The 23537-nt window shown below is 36.0% G+C and overlaps 1 protein-coding gene across 4 annotated transcripts in view; it reads left to right on the forward strand.

Annotated features, from left to right (window-relative positions):
• Window positions 1-412: 412 nt before the first annotated feature.
• SNX29 (sorting nexin 29) overlaps window positions 413-23537 on the forward strand; it is a 135662-nt gene continuing 112537 nt past the window's right edge. For all 4 annotated transcript variants that reach the window (XR_013927519.1, XR_013927520.1, XM_080383431.1 and 1 more), the window contains exons 1-9: window positions 413-580; window positions 6345-6409; window positions 7296-7348; window positions 10870-10994; window positions 16169-16349; window positions 18208-18278; window positions 19091-19339; window positions 21363-21729; window positions 22502-22620. Coding sequence is in view for 2 of the 4 variants with exons in the window: in XM_080383431.1 (XP_080239557.1) it covers window positions 424-580; window positions 6345-6409; window positions 7296-7348; window positions 10870-10994; window positions 16169-16349; window positions 18208-18278; window positions 19091-19339; window positions 21363-21729; window positions 22502-22620 (1387 nt within the window). In the remaining 2 variants the exon portion in view is untranslated. The remainder of the gene's footprint in view (window positions 581-6344; window positions 6410-7295; window positions 7349-10869; window positions 10995-16168; window positions 16350-18207; window positions 18279-19090; window positions 19340-21362; window positions 21730-22501; window positions 22621-23537) is intronic.

A 23537-nucleotide genomic window follows, 5' to 3' on the forward strand; every position in this document is an offset into this window, starting at 1 on the left:
TTTCACAATTTCCGTGCTGTTTTTTGAAACGGGAACCTTCCGGGACTTTTGGCTTACAACGGACACGGGACTGCTTAGCACACTTTATCGCCATCTTCCTCACCCTTCCCTTGCCCGATATTGCCTCAGGCCCCCGCAGCACTGCAGGTGTGGGGGTGGGGGGTCGGGGTGCGGGCTGCTGGGCGCGCCCGGGGCGGGGGCCTGGCCTGGCCCACGCGTTTCCCGCCGGGGCCGAGCAGCGTGGGGCCCGCCGCGTGCCTGCAGGGCGGGCTGCAGCTGGCGCCGCACCCGCGGAGCAAACGAGCAGCTTCCCGCCTTTTTCCCCGCGCGGCGCCCGCAGAGCAAACGAGCAGCTTCCCGCCTTTTTGCCCGCGCCCGGCGCCTGTGAGGAAAGGCGAGAAGGCGAGCTCACCCCCACCAAGAATGCGGAGCCCGGTGCTGAGCGGTGTTTACGTTCCGGGGCGGCAGGGCGGAGTTCCGGGGCGGAGCGTGCGCGCTGGCCGGCTCGGTGTGGGGCTGTGCGGGAGGAGGGACAGGGTCCAGCAGACGGAGGGCGCCAGCCCTGCGGCCACCATGAGTGGTGAGTGGCGGGCTCCAGCGGGGTTCTTTCCGCTACCAGGGCGTGCTTGGTGGGGCCGCCGGGTCTCTGGGGCACTGTAAGGGATGGTGTGGCTCTGTGCTCCTCCGCTGCCTGTTCAGTCAGGTGTGGCCCTGTCCCCTGCAGGCCGAGGCCCTTTCTGCCCCCGGCGGGGCTAGGGGCCGTGGCGTGGCGTGGCGTGGCGTGGCGAGGCGAGACGAGACGCAGGGGACCTTGGCCTCTGCGGCCCCGCGGCGCGGGACAGGGCACAGCCCTTGCCTGCACCACCACGCCCCGCTCCTCAGGTTGGCTCCCCAAGCGCCCCAGAAGTGGTGTTTTACCTCGTTTTAAGTCCTAAAGCCCTGCCCTTGAACGTGACACCGGCTCAGCACAAGCGATGCCGGTCTCGGGGATCTCCGTTGCCTCAGCTGTGCAATAATGATAATAAAAAATTATACGAGCTTACTAATATGCAGCATGCAGTTGGTGAGAGGTGGGAAGCACAACTAGTGGAAAGAGCTGTCCCTTCTAGTATTTAGGGTGTACGGTTGCTGTTTAACATGGTCCTGAGGAGGACCCAGTCGGTTGTGAATGTGTTCGTTTCTGGCCTGCGCCTAAGAGTGAAGCAGTGGTGGGTGGGTGTGCCAGATCCTGAGGTTTTTGAGGGGATTTTGAGAGGATTCCTGTTTGTAAGGGGAAACATTTAAAAGCTTTGCATGAGATTTGAGACCCATAAACTTAAGGGCTGGAAGAAGCATAGCCACTTGAATGGGCCAGCATGGAAAGTTATTTGGTAGGATGGAGGAAGAAATTTTAATATTTTTTTCCTGTAAATATGTCATAAAACAGATTGGCAAGGTTTGTTTGGGTTTTCCTTAAGAAGGGAGGTGCTTTAGTAAATGCTTTCATGGGTCTGCTTATACAACTTCAGTAATGGAAGTTGCAGACAACACTCTGAACCTGAAAGCTAGACTGTATGTTTATCTCCTGCCCTGATTTAATACATGGTGAGATCTGTTACCAAAGATAGTAAGAAAAAATTGAAGAGTTAATCAGAGTAAGTAAATGCTACATGTTTTACAGATAGCAGTTGTTTCTGAAAATGAAACAAAAAATGAAAACACTTCAGTTGTATTTTTCTCTGTTCTGTTCTCACCTTTGTGGTAAGAAAAAAACAAAAGATTTTTATGGAAGAAGAGATGACATTGAAAAAAGAAAAGATTATTGTGAGGAAACCTGTTCATTAGCATTGTGAAAAATGCAAGTAACAGTCGAATCTTTCAAACCATGGGAAAAGAAAGTTTTCTACATGTGTCAGATCTTGATATGATACAGACTAAATCCGAATTCTGAAGTTTTTGAGTCAGCATTTTCACATGGAAAACCTCAGCCCTTCAATGATGAATTCAGACTGGGACTAGCCTTATGCAAACTTGTGCAAATCAGAGCCTAAATCTTCCTAAGAGACTCATCTTTGGGAGTTGTATTTGAATTCTGTGACTCAAAAGGCAAGGTGGCACTTCTTGGGGCATGAAGCTTCATCACATAGTTATTTTTAATACCTTAAATTTTAATTATTATTATTATTTTTAAAAAAGAGATACAGGTTTATGAGAAGACATTTAATTACTTAAAATAGAATAATGCCTAAGATGACGTTAAGGCGAGTAGTTCAATTGCATGGCTAACCTACCCATGTGTAGCCCTTGCCAAGACCTATATGACTCTTCCAACAGTTTTGATTACACAGCAAGATAATGAAAAGAACACTGATTTTGCACTTTGCCAGACATTACTGCTTTACAGTACTGTACTTTTCTAGAATATTTTCAGTATTTTTCCAGAATAATGTAAGTGGAACAGATCAAGACAGAGAAATGTGTATTGTTGTCTTGCTTGTTTCAGATAAGGGAGATAGCTGATGTTAACATCACAAAATTTAACCCTGACCTTTTTTTTTAGTGGCTGTAACAGCACTGTCCACACTTAACTTCCCTGCCCAATTTTTGCCCTTAAAAGTAAAAGGGCTGTTCCTAAGGGCTGTAATTATTTTTAATGTATATTTTTTTTAGCTACAGTGTATTTCTAGTGGTTGTGAATGTAATGTCCTGTTGCTTAGCTGTAATTATTTGTAATGTATGTTTTTTTAGCTACAGTGTATTTCTAGTGGATGTGAAAGTAACGTCCTGTTGCTTACAGTATTACTTTAATATTAGTAATGCTACTTACTAATTACATACTTGCATTGGACAGTGTTGCATAGGCTAAACTTTAAAGGGAAGTAACACAAGGAAACTAGATTTATGTAGTTGTCAAGTTTTAGAGGTGTTGTCAATTGTTTCATGAGTTTAAAAAAACAAAAATGTGACTAATTCAGGATCAGGCAGTATAATCATAATAATATAGTACAAGGTAGTATTTAAATTAGGTCTGTGTTTGTTTTGTCTTAAACTTGTAACCTCAGAACCTGTACTAGAGCAAGCAAAAGTAATTGCAGTCTGAAATTTTGCATACAAGATTTGAAGAAGTATGTAAGAGCAATCTGAGATTATTATTTTTTTAAAACCTATATGCTACATGTAGTGCTGAAGAGAGCTGTATCTACAAAGAATTGGATGAAAATCCTGTTTTCCTTTATTTGCATGTTCAGTTTTCTTCTGCTGTAGGTGTGGACGTTTCTGTCAGGGTAGAGAGAGGATTTCGTTTTAAAAATAGGAAAGCATGACCCTGAACAACAAAAAATGACATGGGTCACAGAGGCAGGTGCAGTACCTGAGCCCATTTTTAACCCTTTTTGACTTGATGGGAGGAGGAGTCTCTTTAAGTTTCTTAGGTTTCGCAACCTTATATTTATGTTTTCACAATTATTTTTAGACTCATGTAGGAACTTCCTTTTTTATTGCAATAGTCTAATTATAGCCTTTTTTCTGAGTAATGTGGTTTTTATGCATTCTATGTTTTGTAATTTGTATGTGTGTTACTGCATTTTTTACTGCTATTCTGAATCAGTAGACGGGTATTTTGGTCAGTTCATAATACACTATTAGTCTTTAAATCAACTAGAGTTGATCACACTTAATTGGTGCTCTTGTCTGAAAACATGCCTTTTTTTTTAGGACTTATTTTAGAAAATGAAGACTGTAAAAGAATGAAATCTTAAATAAAGTTGGTAGAGACTTATTTTTACCTTCCATCTACTTGAAACAAAACCATTGCTAAATAGTACTAAATTTTTCTAGGATTATTACAAAGGAAAATATATCCTCTGATTGAACAAACACACAATATCACAGTTTTTAAAAAAATGTTAGACTTTGTGATTATTCTTTTTCTTCTACCTGCAAGATTTCTATGGTAAGCAGAGCAATAGAAGAATTCTGAAGACATGCATTGAGCAGAAACCTCGGCCAGCCTTCCATATATACATTATGTGGCCTCATAGCCCTGTTAATGGTGAAGGTGATCCGAGCTGTTTATGGAAATTGTTGGCTGTAAGCATGTGTAGTCATAATTGTTATGAGTACAAATTTACAAGTAAAATGAAGACAAAATGTGCATTACGCTGTACTCGGTCTGTGTAAATTTAAAGCTGTTTGACATCACAGGGTTTAGTGTTTTAGAACATTAGTTAGCACAGTGATTGTCTGTAGGTTTTCTGTATTTATGCATTTTTTTTATGTTGTTCACAGTCTGGTATCTATTTCCAAACCATTTCTGTGTTACCAGATAGATACAAAGATGCCAAAGAGATGTGAATTTAAAAACTAACATGTATTGCATTTGGAAGACAAGCTTAACTCACATACTTGGTATTTTCATTTGATATATGTTTTTTCAGATCATGATATTATTAAGTCCATGCATTTTTCCTGAAGTAGTCTCAAATTCTTAATATAGAGTCAAATGTTGCGTTATGTCTGTTCTTGCAGGTACGTGGCTAGCATAAGACTTTAGAAGTAATGTGTTTTGAAACAGTAGAAAAAATCTGCAGATTTGTGTATATTCAGTGTTACTGTGCATGAAGTGTTGTACTAAAATTTGGAACGTAATTGTTTTCCTTATTTTACAGTTATGTGATTTATTATAAGGCATTTAGATGCATAGACATGTGTCTCCATTTTTGGTAATGAATGGGTGGTAAGAACACTGAATATAATTCAATAAAATTGTAATCTCTGAAGGAGCACAAAGACGAGTAGCAGGGATTATATGAATTTAACCTTATGTTCACAGTGGCATAACTGGCATAGTTGTTTGAAAGTTAAAACCTACTTGGTATGGTGTTATTTTCTGGAGTCCTTTAGTAGCATTGAACATCATTTGATCTTCATCTTCGTTTGCATGCACTGGAATATCTGACTAATAGAACCAAACCTCATACATCACATGTCTGCAGAGTTTGAGTCAGAGTTCAAAATCGGAAGTACAACTTCTTGAAAATCCACTGTAAACAGCTAAGTAAGCACTGTGAATAGCTAAATAGCTAGCTAGCAGCTGCATTGGCATAGTTGTCCTATTGTTTTCTTTATTGTGATATTGTGTGTTACAGACTTACTGTGGGGTTTTTCTTCTCCTAATCCCATATTTAACATGAAAGGCAGAAAAATTTCAGTAGGACAAATTCTGTCCCCTTCCTGCTGGTTTAGGAGCAAGTGCTTTGAATGGGATTATGAAGATAGGAAACTGGGATTGGGACCTCACAGTGTTGGACAGCAAGAGGAAGAGACATGTATATTTGATGTCATCTCTATTTACTAGAGGCCGTATTGCATGGTGTTTGATTTTCAGTATCTGAACTTAGTCATGCAGAGTTTTGGTAACTGGCTTTTAGTCAATGCATGTATTAGCTGTATGTTCTTTGAGAGGAAAAGAAGAATAGAATGACTTGAATTCCAGAGAGGTCATAGCGTTTTTTTAAGGATATTTTGAATTTAAGCTCAGAATAAAGAAATAACAGAGGTGATGTAGGTTAATTAGACAATAAATTTTATACATATTCATGGGAGTATATAAAGCATATTCTGACAAGCAAAGTAGTATGCTCTTTGTTGTTGAAGTGAATGAGAAGTTAGACTGTTTTGCATAGTTGCTTGTGCAGTAACAAACTAGATTATCAGGAAGAACTGTGCTGGTAGTTAAATTTTAAGGGATTTATTGTAACAATTGCTCTCCATTCACCTATCTTAAAACTCCTGCAGTAAGGTTGTGTGGCAATAAGAAGATATTCCTGCTGTGTCTCATTTTCCATTCTTTTCTTGTGCTATGATGATACACTACCCTTATAGTTGTCCCAGTATGAACATTTATGGGGTTGCAGTGCAAGCGCCATCATACACCTAATCCAACAAAAAAGAACCAAACCAAAAAACCCTCAAAACCAACAAAAACATAGACTAGGTCAGTTTCAGGCTTGAAATGTGGCCCCATAGGTGGTTGTGCTAAGAAGCTACGGATAAGCTGTGATGATTGTGCACAATTATACTGTATTTGGTATTGCTGCAATATATCTTATATCATGAAACCAAAATCTTACTAAAATAAGACTCTAGATGTTCTTTCAAACAGTATTTGTGCATATTAGAGAAAGGCGACTTTGAAACATCAAACGCAGACTTACACTGCATCATTTTACTTAGAGAAAATACATTAGGAAATCTAACAGAATAATTGGCATGGAAAGAAAGTTTTCAGGGTCCTGGTGTTGGCCTGAATGTATTTTCTTAAAAAAATATTTATTTTAAAATGATACCATTTTGTGGTATTTCAGGTTCACAGAACAGTGACACTAAAAGACAGTTTCTTCTAGAACGACTACTGGATGCAGTTAAACAGGTGAGAAATGTGATATGCATTTCCACAGTATACTTACTCTGACTTGTCAGTACTAACAGGAACTATCTTTGCCCCTTTTTTCTCTTTACCAGACAAAGGAGAAATCTTGTCTTTCACACTGTACTACTGAGTTGTATGTGCTAGCAAACAACTACTAGGCAGTATTTGTTTAAAGTTCTTGTTCTTGACAGATTATAATTGTAATATTTGTATTATAAATATATAAATTATACATTATAAATAGATGTTATATATTATAAATATAATCTAAATTAGAAAACATAAATATGTATTTGTAATACTTATGACTGAACTAAATTGTAGCTTACTGCAGAGGGTAGTTTTACAGTAGCAGGTTTTTTCTTTGCACTAGGATTTTAGTGAATGATCAAAATACAGGTAAATATGATATTTACTTATGTAAGTATGTATCTTGCATCAATGTGAAGTTCCACAAGTAGAATTTCATAGACTGGATTCAGTTTAGGAGAACTTGGGAAGCAAAAGAATGCCTCAAAAATAAGCAAATGACGTGTTTTATAAAAAATAATTCTTCTGTAATTGTAGCACTGAGCTGAATAGGAGCATGTTTGTTTTTGTGGGTGTACATTTAAAACTCAAAAGTACTAACTTTTACTCAATTTTAAATTTATTGAGGGACCTGCAGGTATGTTGTTCTGGCTAGCAAGAACGTATTTGAACTGCAAGAGTAGCCCATTAGTAGAACATGATGCTGTAAAGCACTTCTTGGTTGCAGACTATATTTTCCAATGTTTTATTTTGTACTCCTCCTTTTTTAATTATGAATTTGTTTCTTACTTGGAAATATTTTGGAATATCAGGTTTGTTAGTGTAACAGAAATTTCTTAAAATCTCTTTATTGCAGTGTCAAATACGATTTGGAGGAAGAAAAGAAATTGCTTCAGACTCTGATAGCAGGTAAAATAGTCTAAGAAACTTTTAACATGCTTAGATTATGTATCATAATGAGATAAAACATGGCACATAACAAATAACCCCCAGTTCCTTTTGTTTACACACTGACATAGGACTCTGAATTCTTCATTGTTACAAATTTGACAGCTTAAGAGTGTTTTTTGTGAAGTTACAAGTGTTTAAGTGGCTGCAGAGTTCATGACAAAAGCACTGAATTCTGAGGTCTGAACAGAGATTGGGAAAACTTATCTTCCCTATAACATCTTTTAAAAATGAATGCATATTTATTACCAATACACCTGTTTCTTGAATCTTGACATTTAAGCATCAAGTGTGTTTGACATAGTTATTAAGAAAATTTTCATTCTTAGGTTTTGTTATTCCTGATGTTTTAAACCTGTTTTTCTTCTTTTTCTGTACAGTAAGATGTTCCTTTTTAGTAATGTAAGTTAAAAAATGTCATTTACTTCCTGTTAGTTTCATTTGTTGTTGGATATGGCATATTGGTTTCTAAGGCTTTTAAGAAGATGACTGGCAGACAGAAAATTGCAGTGCTTTTTGTGTCTTACTGAGTCTTTGTCAGAAGCTGTCCTATTGAAGAATCTCAGATAAATAAAACACCAGGATTAAATGCAGTTGCTTTTTTGTCCTTTTTCTTGTGTCCTTGAAGTTTGACTTGGCCTTTCAGGAAGAAGTTAATTATTTGTTGACCATTTATAAGCGATGCATAAAATTCTCTCCAATCCCCTCCCAATTCAATCTTTAAGAACATGTCTAAGGGTATGGTTTCATGATTTCTGGAGAGCCAACATAGCAATTCATTGCTACTGAAGGGGTGGCTAGGATTAATGTATTTCTTCAATGTCCCTGACTTCAGTACTGCTCCCTTCCACCACCTTTTTAAGCAATGCCTGGTGATCATCCAGTTCTCTCTGAATTAATTTAATAAAAGAAGAAATAATGCAAAAGGGGTAACTTTCTGCCATTTTAGTGAGTTAAATCAGTAAAACATCTGGTGAATGCTGGAGATGCTGCAAGGGTGCAACTAGAAGTTGTGGGAAGTGCAGATGAGAAGGAAGAAGCAACAAGGGGTGAGAGGGCAAACCCATCTTGTTTTGGGAGGAGCTTGTAATGCAGCTCCTGCGCATTACCTGTGTGTGAAACTCCAGGCTAATGCTATTTCATGGCAGCTGAAGCCTGTCCGACTTTCGGCTATTACTGTCACCTTGTCCTACTCTTGGCTGTTTCACCCTGCAGTGTTTTGAGGAAACAGAAATAGTGTTTTGTTGAAATAGCGTAGTGGAAACAGTTCAGTACACGGTCTGTTCAGCATAGGGATTGTTGGACAGAAGCTAGTGCGAGGGAGGAAGCGAGAAGGTGCAGGTGGGATAAAGGGATGGTGGGGCTGAAGCACCTAGCAGTTGGACTGGCTGTGCAGCTACAGCTGCTGGCACAGAAGCACCAACTAGAGGTAGTTATTTAATCTTCACTGTTTAGATTATGTGAGAGAATGTTTTGATGATGTTTGCCTTTGTAGTACATGGCATGAACTTGCCTAGAAGGAGGTACCTCCTATGCAGAGCAAATTCCCTGGATCTAAAATTTATGCTTTGTGGCTCAGTTTGCTTGAACAACTGCTTTACTGCAGTTATTTAATAATTTGAATGATGAACTGTAGTATTTGTCTTCTGGGTTAGGATTCCAAAGATACAATGCTGGCCAAATTTTACTTGTAAATATTTTCCTTAGAATTAAGTAGATGTGTGAAATAATGGAATATAACTAGTCAGTTGCAGGATTGAAAAGGAAGTAGAAATTACATTAATAGATTTTTTCCCTAAATTCCATGATATTTGAGGATGTTACTATGCTAAATATTGTGAGATAATTTTGAAAAAGAGAATAGTCTGAGAATTTAGATCAAAATCCAGTGAAATCCATAATTCTCCAAGTTTTCTTCTCTGAGCAGATTTTTTTGTCTTTGAGATTATAATTGTTCAGAGTTCTACTGTGTTTATGTACACTAGACTTCTCAGTGTTTTTCTATATTGTTAATTTTAACATGCCCCCATGATGCTATCTAGTAAATATATGATGTATATTGGGCATTGTAGGATACTGTTTTTTTTTAAAAAAAATTTGTTTTGCTAGTAGCTTAAGTTTTCCTGTAAAATGCTGCACAGCTTTAATTCTCAGTGCATATGGATTTTTAATAATATGAGCTCTTTCACAGAACCTAGTTTCTGTTCTGCTTTTTCTGAATTGAAAAGTTCAAGTACTTTTGTTTTTTTTTTTTTTCTGGGGGGGTCACATATCTGGAGGAATTTCCATTTTCAACAGCAGCAGTCTTTTTGCAAAAATGAATCAACTGCTCCACAATCATCTTGAGTACTGTTTGAATTATATTCTGCTTTACTAGTAAAGTTTTCCTAACAAAGTAAAGTTTCCTAACATAGATGTAGTAGAAAGCATTACACATTAAAAGCTCTTCTGTCCAGAGCAATTATGGTAAGTAGACCTCTTTTTCTGTCAGGCTTCTCCTGAGATGTGCTTTTTTTGTGACTCTGCATAGAACTCTGTACTTCTGGAATGCTGGGGCAGAGTCCTGAGCCACTCTCTCAACTGTTTTTATTTATTTTCTTGAACTTAGTTAAAGTATCTGTCCTTCCTTTTAATAATCAGCTTTGGCAGCCAGGTGACAACTTTCTCAAAGCTTAACTATTGTTTGTTTAATGGCAAAATAAAACTTGGAGAAAGTAAGATTTCAAACAAACAGATGGCATTCATGTCTGTTAAACCTTAAGCCGTACTGTTTTCTGTAGGTTACAATAATATTCCTTTGGCAGGCTGAATTTTAAAACCTTGCTGTTTTTACAGTGTTTGTACCTGTGTGAAAATTGATTAACTGGGTTATGTTTAAAAAAAATCAGGAATTTTATAATTAGTATTGTAGAGAACAACATCAAAACCTGAAGATTCAACACACCTCCAGAAAAATCTTTCTTATTTTCCTATGCTTAGGATTTCTGAAGGATATTAAAATGTATGATTTATTGTTTTTCAAGGCTTGACTTATAGTTCTATTATAGACACATAGACTAATGTGAGTTATCAAAATTTTCTGTTGATTTTATAGGAAGTTACAGTATATTCTCAGAAAATTATTCATTGCACGTGTAGTACAAAGCAAACTTATGAAAATGTAATTGCATTACATGAACCGTAGGTAACCTGAAATAACATGGCTAACAACCACTATAGCAGGTGAGGATGATTTCTCAAATTGATTGCCAACTCTGAATGTAATTTGTGCCCCAGCTTTAGATAGTCGTGATGAGACTGTGGGTATAAGTAGATTATACTGTTTGCAAATAATGAGATTAGTGTAGACAAGGGGTCTTTAACTACATATAAGATCATGGTTCACCTTTACATTCTCTATTCAGAGATCTGGAATAAACCTGCTCTGTAGAAACATAGTTCATTGTTGTTTTCACGTGATTTCTGTAAAAATTCTGTTGCAGAGTCACTTGTTTGTGTGCTCAGTTTGAAGCTGTGTTACAGCATGGTCTGAGGAGGAGCCGAGGACTAGCATTAACAGCAGCAGCAATCAAACAAGCAGCAGGTTTCTCCAGTAAAACTGAAACAGGTAATTTGTTAAATGCAACTATTGTATTTTAAACAGTTGATAAGCACAAGCAAGTGATATAATTTCTAATGGAGGTTTTAAGCAATGCACCAAACTGCCGACTGTTTGTAGCATACTCAATACAGCATGAAAATGGTTATTGCTTTCTTAATGTAGTTTAACTTTCACGCCAAATTTCTCTAGAAATTTTGATGTTTGGAAATCTGTACTTCCTACAGTTCTGTCATGAGTAATATCATTGGCAAATGTCTTTTAAATTCTGGTAGGCATAAACATTGTGTAATTGTGCTGTTAAGTTCTATAGCATCACATATGTTTAAGTATTGATGTAATTTTAAAAGCAAATTTACATTTCTTGTATTGGTTGGGTTGTTTTTTATTACTTTCTCCACATTTAAAGGAAAGATTCCTTTATTTTTGTTGCCTTCTCTTCACCTTGAAGTTTCCCTTTGTTTTTTTATCAAAAGTACATGAAGGTGTTAATCTTCATCACTTTTGCTATGAAGTTTGACGTACAGTATCTTTTTTTTCTTAAACAGGGTACACATGCTATAAATAATTGTGATATGTAACACATAGAGGGGGATTGTTTTTTAAATATGTTCAGTAGTACTAGAACAGTTAATACATTTTGATCTCCAGCATAACTTCCAGTTACACCAGATAACTGCATATAATGGGTATTACTTTAATGCAAAATGTGTAGTTTGATACAATGGTGGTTTAAAATTGCTGTAATAACTGTGTTTGCTGTGGATGATAGGGTGAAATGTTGGGTCTTGCATGCTGACTTTCCTGCTAATGGGTCAGAGCCTGCAGGCTTAGCTTTTTTTGGGATCTAAAATAGCTATGCTTTTAGGGAATTTGTTGTTTCCCATGTTTGCCTCTTTTACTTAGTAATGGGCGAGACTTGACATTTTGCAGACTAAATGAACAAGCAAACAAAATTCAGCTGTTTACATAATCTTTACAGATTTTTCAGCTCTTCTGGATGCTTTTTTTTCTCCCATGTGTGTGCTTGTAATTGAGGATTTGGTACTCTGTGGTCTTTTTCAGCTCTGGGTAGTTTCCATCTCTTTAATGAGTAGTGATTTGGTTATCTGCTTGTGATCCCCCCGCAGACTGCAATTGAGAGCCTTATGCTTTGTTGCAGAGAATGTTCTCCACTGTTACCCTCTCAGATTTATGCAAGTAGTGTGCCTGCCTTCCAATTTGAGGACATTGTGTATAATTCTTATGATTTCTCTCTTGTCTGTTAGTAACCTCAAGGTGCATGGAATTTTTGATCCTGTCTTTTAGTGGTCATATGTACAAAGGTGCATCTCTGATGCTTGGGAACTTAGTAACAATTTAGCTGTATGTTTGTGTGATTGTGTCTCTCATTTGGGGCCTTGTCAGTGAGATGATGTGGAAGAAGAGGAGAGTCAGGAAAGTTATCTAAGGTACTGAAGAAGTAGAATTGAAGAAGAAAACATCATGTAAGAAACGTCATCTTTAAGAAACTTAAGAAATGTATGGAAGTTCAAGAGCAAAAATGTGGCTGCCTTGCGGCAAAATTAATGCTGTACTGTGACAGAAGTTTTTAGTGGAAATTACTGGGTTTTGGTGCATTTATCTTTGTGAGTTACAGTGGTGTATTGTTTTTGGTTTTTTTTTTATTATTTTTTTTTTTAATTCCTGAAAGCAGTTGCAAAGTACTTCTACATTTTTATCACTTTCAGGCAAATGAGCCTGTTGTGATTTATTTTCCATTCTAACATAATCACAGGTGTTATCTTTTTCTTCAACATAGTGGAATACTGCTGTTTAGGCTATACCTTCAGGCTTTGGCAACTGAAAAATAAAATTGTTCAGCAGTGGTTTTTATTTGAAAATTACAGGTACTTCAGGATAAACTGTACTTTCAAATGACTGTAAACAGTGTAGCATCATTTTGCATCTAAAAGCTTCATTGTTTTTTTCTTTGTTTTTCTTAAAATAAAAGTTTTAAACAAAAACTCCAGTAGTGGTTCTTTGGAACCATGACTTAAAAATCCTATTTAAAATATTTTAATTTTTTAATATATATTCAAGTAAACATATTCCTAATATCAGTGTGATTTAGTATCAATTGATGGCATGGTCATTACAGGCATGTGCAGCTCATTTATATTAAGCAATCAACAAAATCAGCAAACAATAAAACTGTGTTCTGTCTTTACTTTTTAACAATATGAGGGTGTCTTCATTTAAGTCCAGGTGAGTTTATGTGAGAACACTGTAGCTGATGTAGTATTTGTTAAAAATTATTAGGACAATGTTGTTGAAAGAATCTACATAGATTCCATTGCCTCTGGCTGCTCTTTCTACTGTTTTATCAGGGATTCCAAACTCGCTGAAACCTTTCTGCCAGTAGTAGCAGTAATAGTTCATAGCAGTGTTTTTTCTGCACTCAATCAGAGGATCATAGGCTAATAGAAATTGGAAGGGTCTTCAGGAGGTCTGCAGTCCTACAAAGATTGTCTGCGAGATTAAAGGAGGTTGCCTGGGGCTACATCCATTCGGGACTTGAAAACCTCCAGACTGTACAACTTCTTTGGTTAACCATGTTCCAACGTTTGACTGTCCTCATGATGAAAGAGATTTTCCTAATATCCAGTCTGAGCCTCTCTTGCTTTAACTTACACTTGTTGTGTGCTGGCCTGCTATGTGCTGATGCCATAATAGTAGTTCTGGTGCTGCTTATTGCCATAGATTGATGTATATGCTTTGATGCTATAACTGTAGGATAGTAATATCTATTTAAAGATAGGTAAACCACGGCAGAATTACGGGTGTGATTTGTTCACAGCCTCATGGCACATCAATACCAAAAATGGAAATGTATTTCAAAATTGTTGCAAAGTCACAATATGTTTATAGTTCTACTACTTTGCATCTTATAGCTTGCTTATGAATAGTAGGATATTGTAGACTAATGCTGAAGGCTAATATAGTAAAATTATTAGTTGCTGTGGTTAGAAGTGAAAATCATAGACTGAGGCTTATGGAATATAAACTTAATTTAGTGATACTCTCGATTAGAATTGAAAGAACTAATATTCTAGCTATAGCAAAGAATGTTGTACTCCGAGACACTTGTGACAAATATGAAATTGTTCATTAGTTACTTGACAGAAAGACACTGAAATGCACAATGGCTGCACATTTAAATTGTTTACTACTTTTTATTTTGCATAAGGTGGCAACGAACCTGACTTTAAATTGATCTCTATGCTCTCAGCTTGAGACATGATTGCTATTTGGTGCTGATTAATGATTGATTGTATTGCAGTTATCGGAACTACGACATTATTAAAATTAAATAAACTGTTTTCACAGAGTGATTTATATTTGGGTGAATTGGGCCAGTGTCTTCTTTGCCCACAGTATAATTATACAAATTATATTTTATGGTAATAAAATGATCTTACTTCTGAATAAAAAGTATTGGATTATTTGCTATGAAAAAATAATATCAACAGTTAAGACTTGAATTTTCATTTGCCAGTACTCCAACAGAAGAAAACTTAGTCATTTGAAAATGCTGCTTATTACTGTTTTTATGAAGTATGTAACAGAGGGACTTAGAGTATGGAATGCTCTTACTTTATTTCTATTGGATAGATTTTAATTAAAAACTTAATAATCCAAATTTAAAAGCTTTTAAAAATCCTTGATATATGTAAATATGAATAAAATCCCCTGTACTCTCACATGAGCGTATTTCACCAAAAGAAGTTGCAAGCTGTAATGAAAAACTACTAAAATTCTGACTGCATGCACTTTATTTAGCAGAGAGAGAGAAGCATCATGGATGGCCTTTTCTTAACATTTTTACTACATTAAAAAATATTTAGAAAAGTGATAAGCAAGGAATTGCAGGATCAATATATTTTCTCTCGTGTACATTTTTTTCTCTGTCTTTGAGGAAATTTTTTACCTGTCTTTAAACATCTGCTTTATGCTGCCTACATTGAGATTATGATCAAAAGCCAGCGTAATAATTGAGGTGATAGTGCACCATTCACTTGTACAATAGAATTATTCTTTTTTTGTTAAAAAAAAAAAAAAGTTGAGCAAACACATTCCTTAAACTGTCAAGAGTAGTATGTCTTCCTTGAGAGACTGATGTGTTTTAAAGTTTTTTTTGTAATGCTTGGGTTTTCCAGATTTTTTTCTCTTAAAAATATCCTATTTGCCTTAAATTCAGTCTCCTAATATGTTACTAACTGTATACATTAACAGCTTTCAAACCGTTCTAGTTATTTGAGTAGTTCTATTTATAAAAACGCCAAAGCCACATGTCTGTTATTGTTAATGTTTAAGATACTTTCAAGCAGTATGTATTTGATGCAACATTAGTGACTAACAGTTGCCAAACGATACCATATAGTCATGATTCAAGTCTTTCAGATGAATTGTCTGATGTTTGGTTGTTCTTTTCACCCTGAGAAAATGGTAAGAGGTGAATTGTAATAATATGTCCTTAAAATATGTTCTTATTCAGTTAGGAATATGTAAAATACTAGGTATTCTTTTGTACGTTTACAGTTACTGATATAGATTTCTGTTATGTCCAATCGAGAAACTTGAGGCAACTGCCGAAAAACTTTTTATCAGTTTTTGGGGACGGTAAGGAAAATATTTTAGTGGAAAGGGGTATTGTTGCCTTTTAAATGTAACACACTTGTTTTTTCAAGTAACATGAATTTGTCATTTGCATGCCTGCAAATTCTGCAGCTACCTGTTCCTTTGGACTTGGTTTATAACATTTTGCAATCAGCAGTAAGATGGAATCTCAAAGAATCTTTTCCCTTTGCATAATATATTCCCAGCTGAACATATGAATCTGTTCTGTGGATGAAATAATAGCTTAAATGTGCTTTAAAATGTTAATTTAATTAAAAAATGTGAGACAATCCTTTAATGCGTGTGTTTGGCTTTTTCAATGAAGTGAAAAGTTCTAAGTTTTGTAGAAATAAATAACCTATTTAACTGGAGAGTTGTATGAACATGGTAAATGATTCACCTTTGTTCGAAGTTATATACAGTTACCTGTTTGTTTTATAAAATTGCATATAAATGCATTCAGGTATGAGTTAGAGTTTTTTGGTGGAGTTTTTATTACAATTATATTTTTATTTTTATTTTAGAGCCAGTGTTTTGGTACTATGTGAAAGAAATTCTGAATAAACATGAACTACAGCGCTTTTACTCTCTGAAGACAATTACTACAGATATTGGTAGAGGCCGTGCTTGGTTGCGCTGTGCATTAAATGAACATTCCCTGGAAAGATACATTCATATGCTGCTTGCAGATAAGAATCGACTCAGGTACTGTATTTGCTATCTTTGTAATGCAGGAAGTGTATTGACAAATGAAGTGCTGAGATGAAAAACAACAACCAACCAAACCCCATCTGTAATAGTACACCATGCTGTGCTAGTTAAGCCACTTAACCTCATACTTTTGTTCTGAAGATAGTGGCTTGTGCCTGTATCAACATGTGACCTGAAACCGGCTTCATTCTAGCATGTGAGAATATACATTTCTATCCTCATCTTAATTTCCATCCTCTTTCTCAATTCCCTTAGTCTTTCAACAGTTTCCTCACTGAGACCTTGACACCAAGCTTTGAGGTGCTCCTCTCATTCCATTAAAATAGTACACGGCTGCAGCCTTGATCTTATCAGTGTATCAGTGGTAATTGCCTGTTGCCTTTTGGAAATGCTTGTGCTGTAATTGAAAAGCTCCAGCAGTCAAGCAATAGGTAGCTGATCACTTGGAAGTGCTTTTGTAGCAGTTTGTGAACCTTCTTGTTAGAGAGTTACTGAGAATAACTTACTATGTGGTGTGAAATTCTAAGGTACTTTGGATGTGCAAAACGCACTTAAGTTCGTACTTAACTGGGTCCTATCCTTTTTCTCATACATCTGCAGCTCTTTTTGAAATTTTCTTTTTCTTTTTGAAAATCTGGGTTATTAGTAACTGTTGAACATGATCAAGTCCAGTGGATTCAGCAGAAAAGCATTTTTTCCATTTGCATCAATTAATGGATGTATTGGACAAGATTATTGGCAGAACTGAGTTCATTAGTATATCCTTTTCTTTTCAGTCTGTTACAGTCCTCTGTAGCTTTCTTGCAACAGATTTTGATATGAAATCAAGTAAAAACAAATGAAACAATAAAGGAAAAAGAATCTGAAAACCACTATGAGGAAATTAGTGACTTGGATCAGTGTCACTAATTACTCGCATGCTTGTAGCAATACTTATGCAGTATCAGGATTATCAGTACTCTCTGCATTGTACATGTAATATTATTTCTAAAAATGCTTATTCCAGAATATTTAAGATTTAAATGTTATCAAAATTCAAATGGGATTTGCAGAATTACTTTACATCCCCAGTTTGTATCTGTTTTGGAAACTTTAAAATGAATCTGTCAAAACTGTTCAATATAGGTTGAGGGTTTTCTTGCTATCTGTTTTTATGTTTCGTTGGCTGAATGCTGATAGTAAAAATACAGCATCCTGTGACTAAAAAGCACCAAGTTTAGAACAACTAAATTTATGTGTTCACAGTGAAATTCATGTAAACTTTTTTTTCTTGCACCCAAATTCCTAGTTGACTCTATTCAGAATAATTGATGTGGATTTGGATACTGAAAGAGGTCATAGAATCAGGAATAATAGAATGGTTTGAGTTAGAAGGGGCCTTTAAAGATCATCTAGTCCAACCCCCCCGCTGTGGTCAAGGACATCTTTTACCAGATCAGGTTGCTCATGATGAAATTTATCTTTTTGTTTGTATTCATGCATTCTAATATTTTACAAAATGGCTTAGTTATTATGGTCACCTGTAGTTATTTAAAAACAGATATGTGCAGTACAGGTGTAGAGAAATATTGTGACTGCTATTGTCACGTAATGAACCTCCTTGCCCTCAGTGGCTTTTTCCCATTAAAAAAAATGTAGATCTAAACCTGAAGATAAAAAAAATACTATTTAGCATGTCTTGGATAAGTGTTCAGACAGTTCTATATATTTCAGGGCTTCAGGGATTTAATGTGGCATATAATTTAATCCATTGGTGTACTCACACTTCGGAGTTTTCATGTCTTTTAGAAGTGGAATGTATGTTAATATAGGACTGTATATTCTTCCTCCCCCTCCCCCCTTCACATGATAGTGTCTTCTATGAAGACTGGTCTTTTATGATGGATGAAGAACGTTCTAGCATGATCCCTACAATGGCAGCTGGTAAGACTTTCTCTTAAATGGTACTGTTCTTGGAAAGCTATTTAATTTTGGGATGTTACATGTTTCTGGTTGCAGAGAGCTTCTCTAATACACTCTTTGCTTACGTGGAGAATTTGTGCCAGATGCACATTCAGGGTGAATAGTCAATGTATTACACCAGTTAAAGATATGAATTGATGAACTGTTGAAACACCAGATCTGGGTTCCTACAGCGCAAAAGTCTTTCACATAATTTTCTAACTCTTCATCAGTCAAGGCTAACCTTATTTAAAAAACTAGCACAGAAACCAAAATAAGTTATTTCTGACTAGAAAGAGCAATGATAGACTTTATAGTAAGACCCAAATTATAGGTAAATATATGGAAAGAGAGTAAGATAACAGTTAATTGACTTTACTAGAGTTTGACCGCAGCGGTGCTCTTTTCTCAGGTACATGGTCACATGCTTTGTTCTGCAAGATAGAGTTTGCAGGAATATTTCTTAATGGAATATAGGAACCAACTTAAAGTTGCAGTGAAATGGATAAAAGGTTATAAATAAATGAGTTCACCACACTTACTGCTTGTTTAATGTGCAGCTGAACAGACATCAAGATAAATTCAGAACTGATTGCATCAGCTTGGATATAATCTAAAAAAGAATGAATGGTACATGAAAGAATAAAAAATCATGCATGGAGAACTGTGGGAAATTTTTGGGGAAAAATGTTTTATGTCATAGTTTTGTTAATCCTTAGGTTCTATCTTTGTAACTTTTGTATGAAATATATAGTGGGTTTTTGGTCTTTTTTTCTGCTTTCTTTTATCTGAAGGTCTGAACTCCATTCTTTTTGCAATCAGCATTGATAATAAGGATTTAAATGGACAGAGCAAATGCACACCCACGGTGTCTGATTTATTAAAGGAATCAACACAAAATGTAACCTCGTTATTGAAAGAATCCACTCAGGGTGTTAGCAGCCTTCTTAGAGAAATAACTGCATCATCAGCTGTCTCGATTCTGATAAAACCTGATCAAGACGCTGACCCACTTCCTGTTCTCTCAAAGAATGTAATTTCTGGTAAGCGTTTTTGCAGTGTTGCAATTTAGAAACATAAAATATTCAAGTGTGTTTAAATAACTTTTAAAATTAATTTTCATGTGCTATTATGGAACAGAAACCTTAAAAATAAGTGCACTACACATACAAACTAGTTGAGTGTGAAATAAAAAGTATGAAATTGTTTAGAAATATAGGTGTGGATGGTAAATGTGTATTTTAGCTTTATTGTATCACTACGAGAGGGAAGATAAACCATCTTACTGGAAAAGTAGTTTGCTTGTGACCTGAATTTCAATTTTGTATTCTTAAGATTATGCCTTGTGGTTTCTGATGTAATGATTTTTTGGGTTTAATATGTTTTATTTTGGCACATTATCAGTCAGAAATACACTGCCATTTATATTATCAGGTAAAAATCTTAGTGTCAAGCAGCACCCATGCTTACAGTCTGAATTCCTATATGAAGTAGATAACTACCACAAATGACAATTTAATCATACGCTCTTCTTAGTGTTACAACCAGTTGGTAGGATGTTACTTACGAACAAAGACCTAAAGTCTTAATCTCTTATAATTTGAAATTAATATAGTAAAACGTGATATTCATTATACATTTTCCATTCCAAAAAATCAAAGGAATATTTTACCATCTTTATTTCCAGAAGTTATGTTGAAAGAATGTTTTGCTTTGTAAAGGTACAAAACTGCAGGAAGATTCTGGGATGTATGTGTTTTTTGATTAAGAAACAAAGTTTGGATTTAGGCTTTAAATTGTTTTCATTAGGAGAAAAAGGAAAGAAAACTCACATGTGACTGCTATCTGGGATAGAAGTTGGGATAGAAGTTGGGATAAGATCTATTTTTTAATTGGCATTTAAAATAGACTTTTTTTTCAAAACAAACTTGTGGTAAAGCTTTTGTTGTTTAGCACTTGGAATGAGATTAAAATAGTAGGTGATACTTGACTTGGGATAACCTTTGTTCATATAGAATAGGTTTGCAAGACTAAATAACAGAATAGTTGACCATATGCTGCACATGACTCTACAGCATAATGTACGTTGTGTGTACCGTACATGTGTATACAGTACATGTAATGTACAACTTAGAATAAAATTATATTCTAAAAATATTTGGGTTTGTTCAAATGCCATTATATGTGGAATGTTAAAGCAAGTCAGATGTTTTCATTAAATTCTATGTTCTTTGCTGGAATTCTATTTGCATCCAGAATGGGTTTTTACATCCTGTTACTCTTAAAAGTATGTTAATGTTTTCTATGGATATATAACATCTGGACTTGAATTAAACAAAACACTTTAGTCCCATTGTGATTGTCTTGGTGAGTAAATTTCTGATATTTCTTACAGTGCTTCAACTTTACAAGATCATTTAGCTTCATGTGCATGTTTGAATCAGTGAGAATAGGTAATAATTTAAGAACAAGTGCTGTCACAGTGTGGATGTGATGTAATCAGAGAGGATTTCAGTGTATTTCTAGACCAAGAGCTAATTAGCTGAGGGAAGGAGGAAGTTTTAATTTCTTTTTCTGAAAATTGACTGCTCAATTTCTAGAATGTAGACAAAACTAACTTAATTTGATTGCAAACTGTGATTTTGTTGGTGAGTTTGATCTTTTTAACTCTTTCTCCCTAGAAGTGTTTCAAGTTTTCTCTGTTGTATAGACATACTCTGCAACATATGTTAGCCATATGCCATGGGAGAAAGTGATGGGAAGGCGAACTTTTGATTTTAAATGTAATTTTATGAGTTTTTTGAACTTTTTTTTGCAGTTCCAAATGAATACTGATATAAATGCACCTCCAAAATATCTTCTAAAATCTGAATTATGTAAGGCATATGAAATAAAGATGGTAGTTAAAGATTTAAAAGCTCCTGTGTATGGAAAAATTATTAAATGCCTTTTAGATCTAAATGTTTTTTTCTTAAAAACTCATGTACTAAATGTTCAGTAAAAAAAAAAAAAAGTTCATTACATTGTTTCTCTTCTAAATGATGTAAACCCTTATGTTGCTACTAGATTTGAAATATAAAAAAGATCGGAAAAAGAAGAAGAGAGTGACTAATATTATCTCATTTGATGAAGAGGAAGATGAGCAAAATTTGGGGGATGCCACAAAGACTGTGATTACAGGAGAAAGTTCAGAGGAGAGTGTAGACAGACCTTCAGTTTTTGTATTCTCATCTGAAAGCACTCTCAGAAGAAATTTGAATGGGAATGAAAGTAACCATTCGTGGAAGAGCAATTCAGTATTCATGAACGGAGAGTATGAATACCAGAAACTAGATGTGAAGAGCATTGATGATGAAGACGCAAATGAGGATGAACTGTATGGAAAAACATGTGGAAATAAAGACACAGAAGGTGAAACAGAAGCTTCTGAAAAGTAAGTAATGTTGCAGGAGCCAGGGGTGAATTTTCCACGGCTTTTTTTTTTTCCTCCTTCCTCCTTCCCTCCTTCCTCCCCCCCCCCCTTCATGGGTATTAGTAAAGTTATGTAACTAACTGAACCATAGATATCCTTCGCTGCCTCCTCCCCCCCTGCCCCCCGCGCCCTGTTTTCTCCCTCACCTTTTTTCCTCCCTGCCCCCTTTTTTTTTCTTTTCCATTGTTTAAACCATTTGGGGCACTGTGGTGATGGTATTTTGATTCTGTGTTCCACTGAAAACCAAAATTTTGTGATTTCAGAATTCAGAACTTGTTCTTCTGGAAGTTCTCAGCTGATGAAATTGTTGCATGATACAGCCAGGCTATAATTCTGGCCTATTTGAAGTTTCCTTAGTATGACACCAGCTCTATTTTGGCTTCACAATAAAACTGCATATTTTAAATAGAGTTAGCCTGTTATCATCAGAGTAGGTAGTTAAACAAGACAAGACAAAACTGAGAGACAAGGAATAATTTTGGATACTAATATGGCCTCTTTATTTCTGACACAGAAATCCCTTTGGAGAAAAAGAGGCAAGCACTGCTTATCTCATCTGCTTTGGAATGGTCTGATCTTTAAGGAATTTACGTATGTCTGGACTAAGAAGTTGACAGGCAGTTTTAAATATGGATTATTTGTTTCTTGCAGTGATATCTCTGAAAGGAGTGTAAGCATTTTGAGCACTAATATTGTCTGTATAAAGAGGTTGTTTTGTTTGTTTTAAATCTAGGCCACATGAAATAGGAACATGCAATTCTCGGATATGCAGTTGGACTCCTCTGCAGGTCCTGAACGATGACTCAGATGTTCTATTTCCTGTCAGTGCTGTTGGCTCTTACTCCCAAACAGGTAGGTATTTTAATTTACCAAATTCCAGCAGACTTTATGACAGAATTTCTGACATGCAGCAATGGTAAGAAACAATGGGATTGTAAGGACATAGGAGATATTGCACAACTGGAATGGGAGGTTCAGTTGAAATTTATTCTGGACTCACTCGAACAGGTCCATGCCTTTCTTGTACTTGGGCCTCAGAGCTGGAGACAGTATGCAAGTGGGGTCTCAAGAATGCAAAATAGAGGGGGAGAATCACCTCTATCAACCTGCTTGCTACACTTTGTTTTATGCAGCCCAGTATTAGATTGGATTTCTGGGCTGCAAGCACTGCAGGAAACCCACTGCAGTGGGTCACAAGCTGATAGTGAACTAGTCGTGCTGTGCTTCTGCAGTAAAAGCACACTTCATATGGACGTGCATAAATGAAAGTGTCATTTGTAAATTTCTGTTCAGTTGGCTCTGATGTGGCCTCAATTGGCAGTATGGTTCAGTTGGCCTCAATGTGGCAGTATTGTATGCAGTTTGAGGTACTGCACTTGAGGAATTATGTGGACCATTTGAAAAGATCTCGAAGCAAGCAATAAAAATGGTCAAAGGTATGGAAGACCTGGTGCTTTTCCAGTATCTGTATTGGTACCAAAACCAAAAAAACTTCCACGCCATGCCAACTTCCTCCTCTGCCCCCCTGAAGTTAATATTTTGCTAGGTATTTATAAAACATTGCTTTGATAAAACTTTGGGTATGTATTCTGATTTCAGTGACCACTTAAAATCTTCTCAGTGGCATTCATATAATATTTTAATTGTAAAATATGTCATATTTTTTCCTATATATTATATGTGGTCAAGAGTTTTTGGACCGTTAATTGAATAATTCAGTTCTGTAAGTTCAGTGATAAAAATAATGTGAATCATAAAATAATGCTGTA

The sequence above is a fragment of the Falco punctatus genome (genome assembly GCF_963210335.1).
Source record: "Falco punctatus genome assembly, chromosome: 4".
NCBI lineage: Eukaryota > Metazoa > Chordata > Aves > Falconiformes > Falconidae > Falco > Falco punctatus.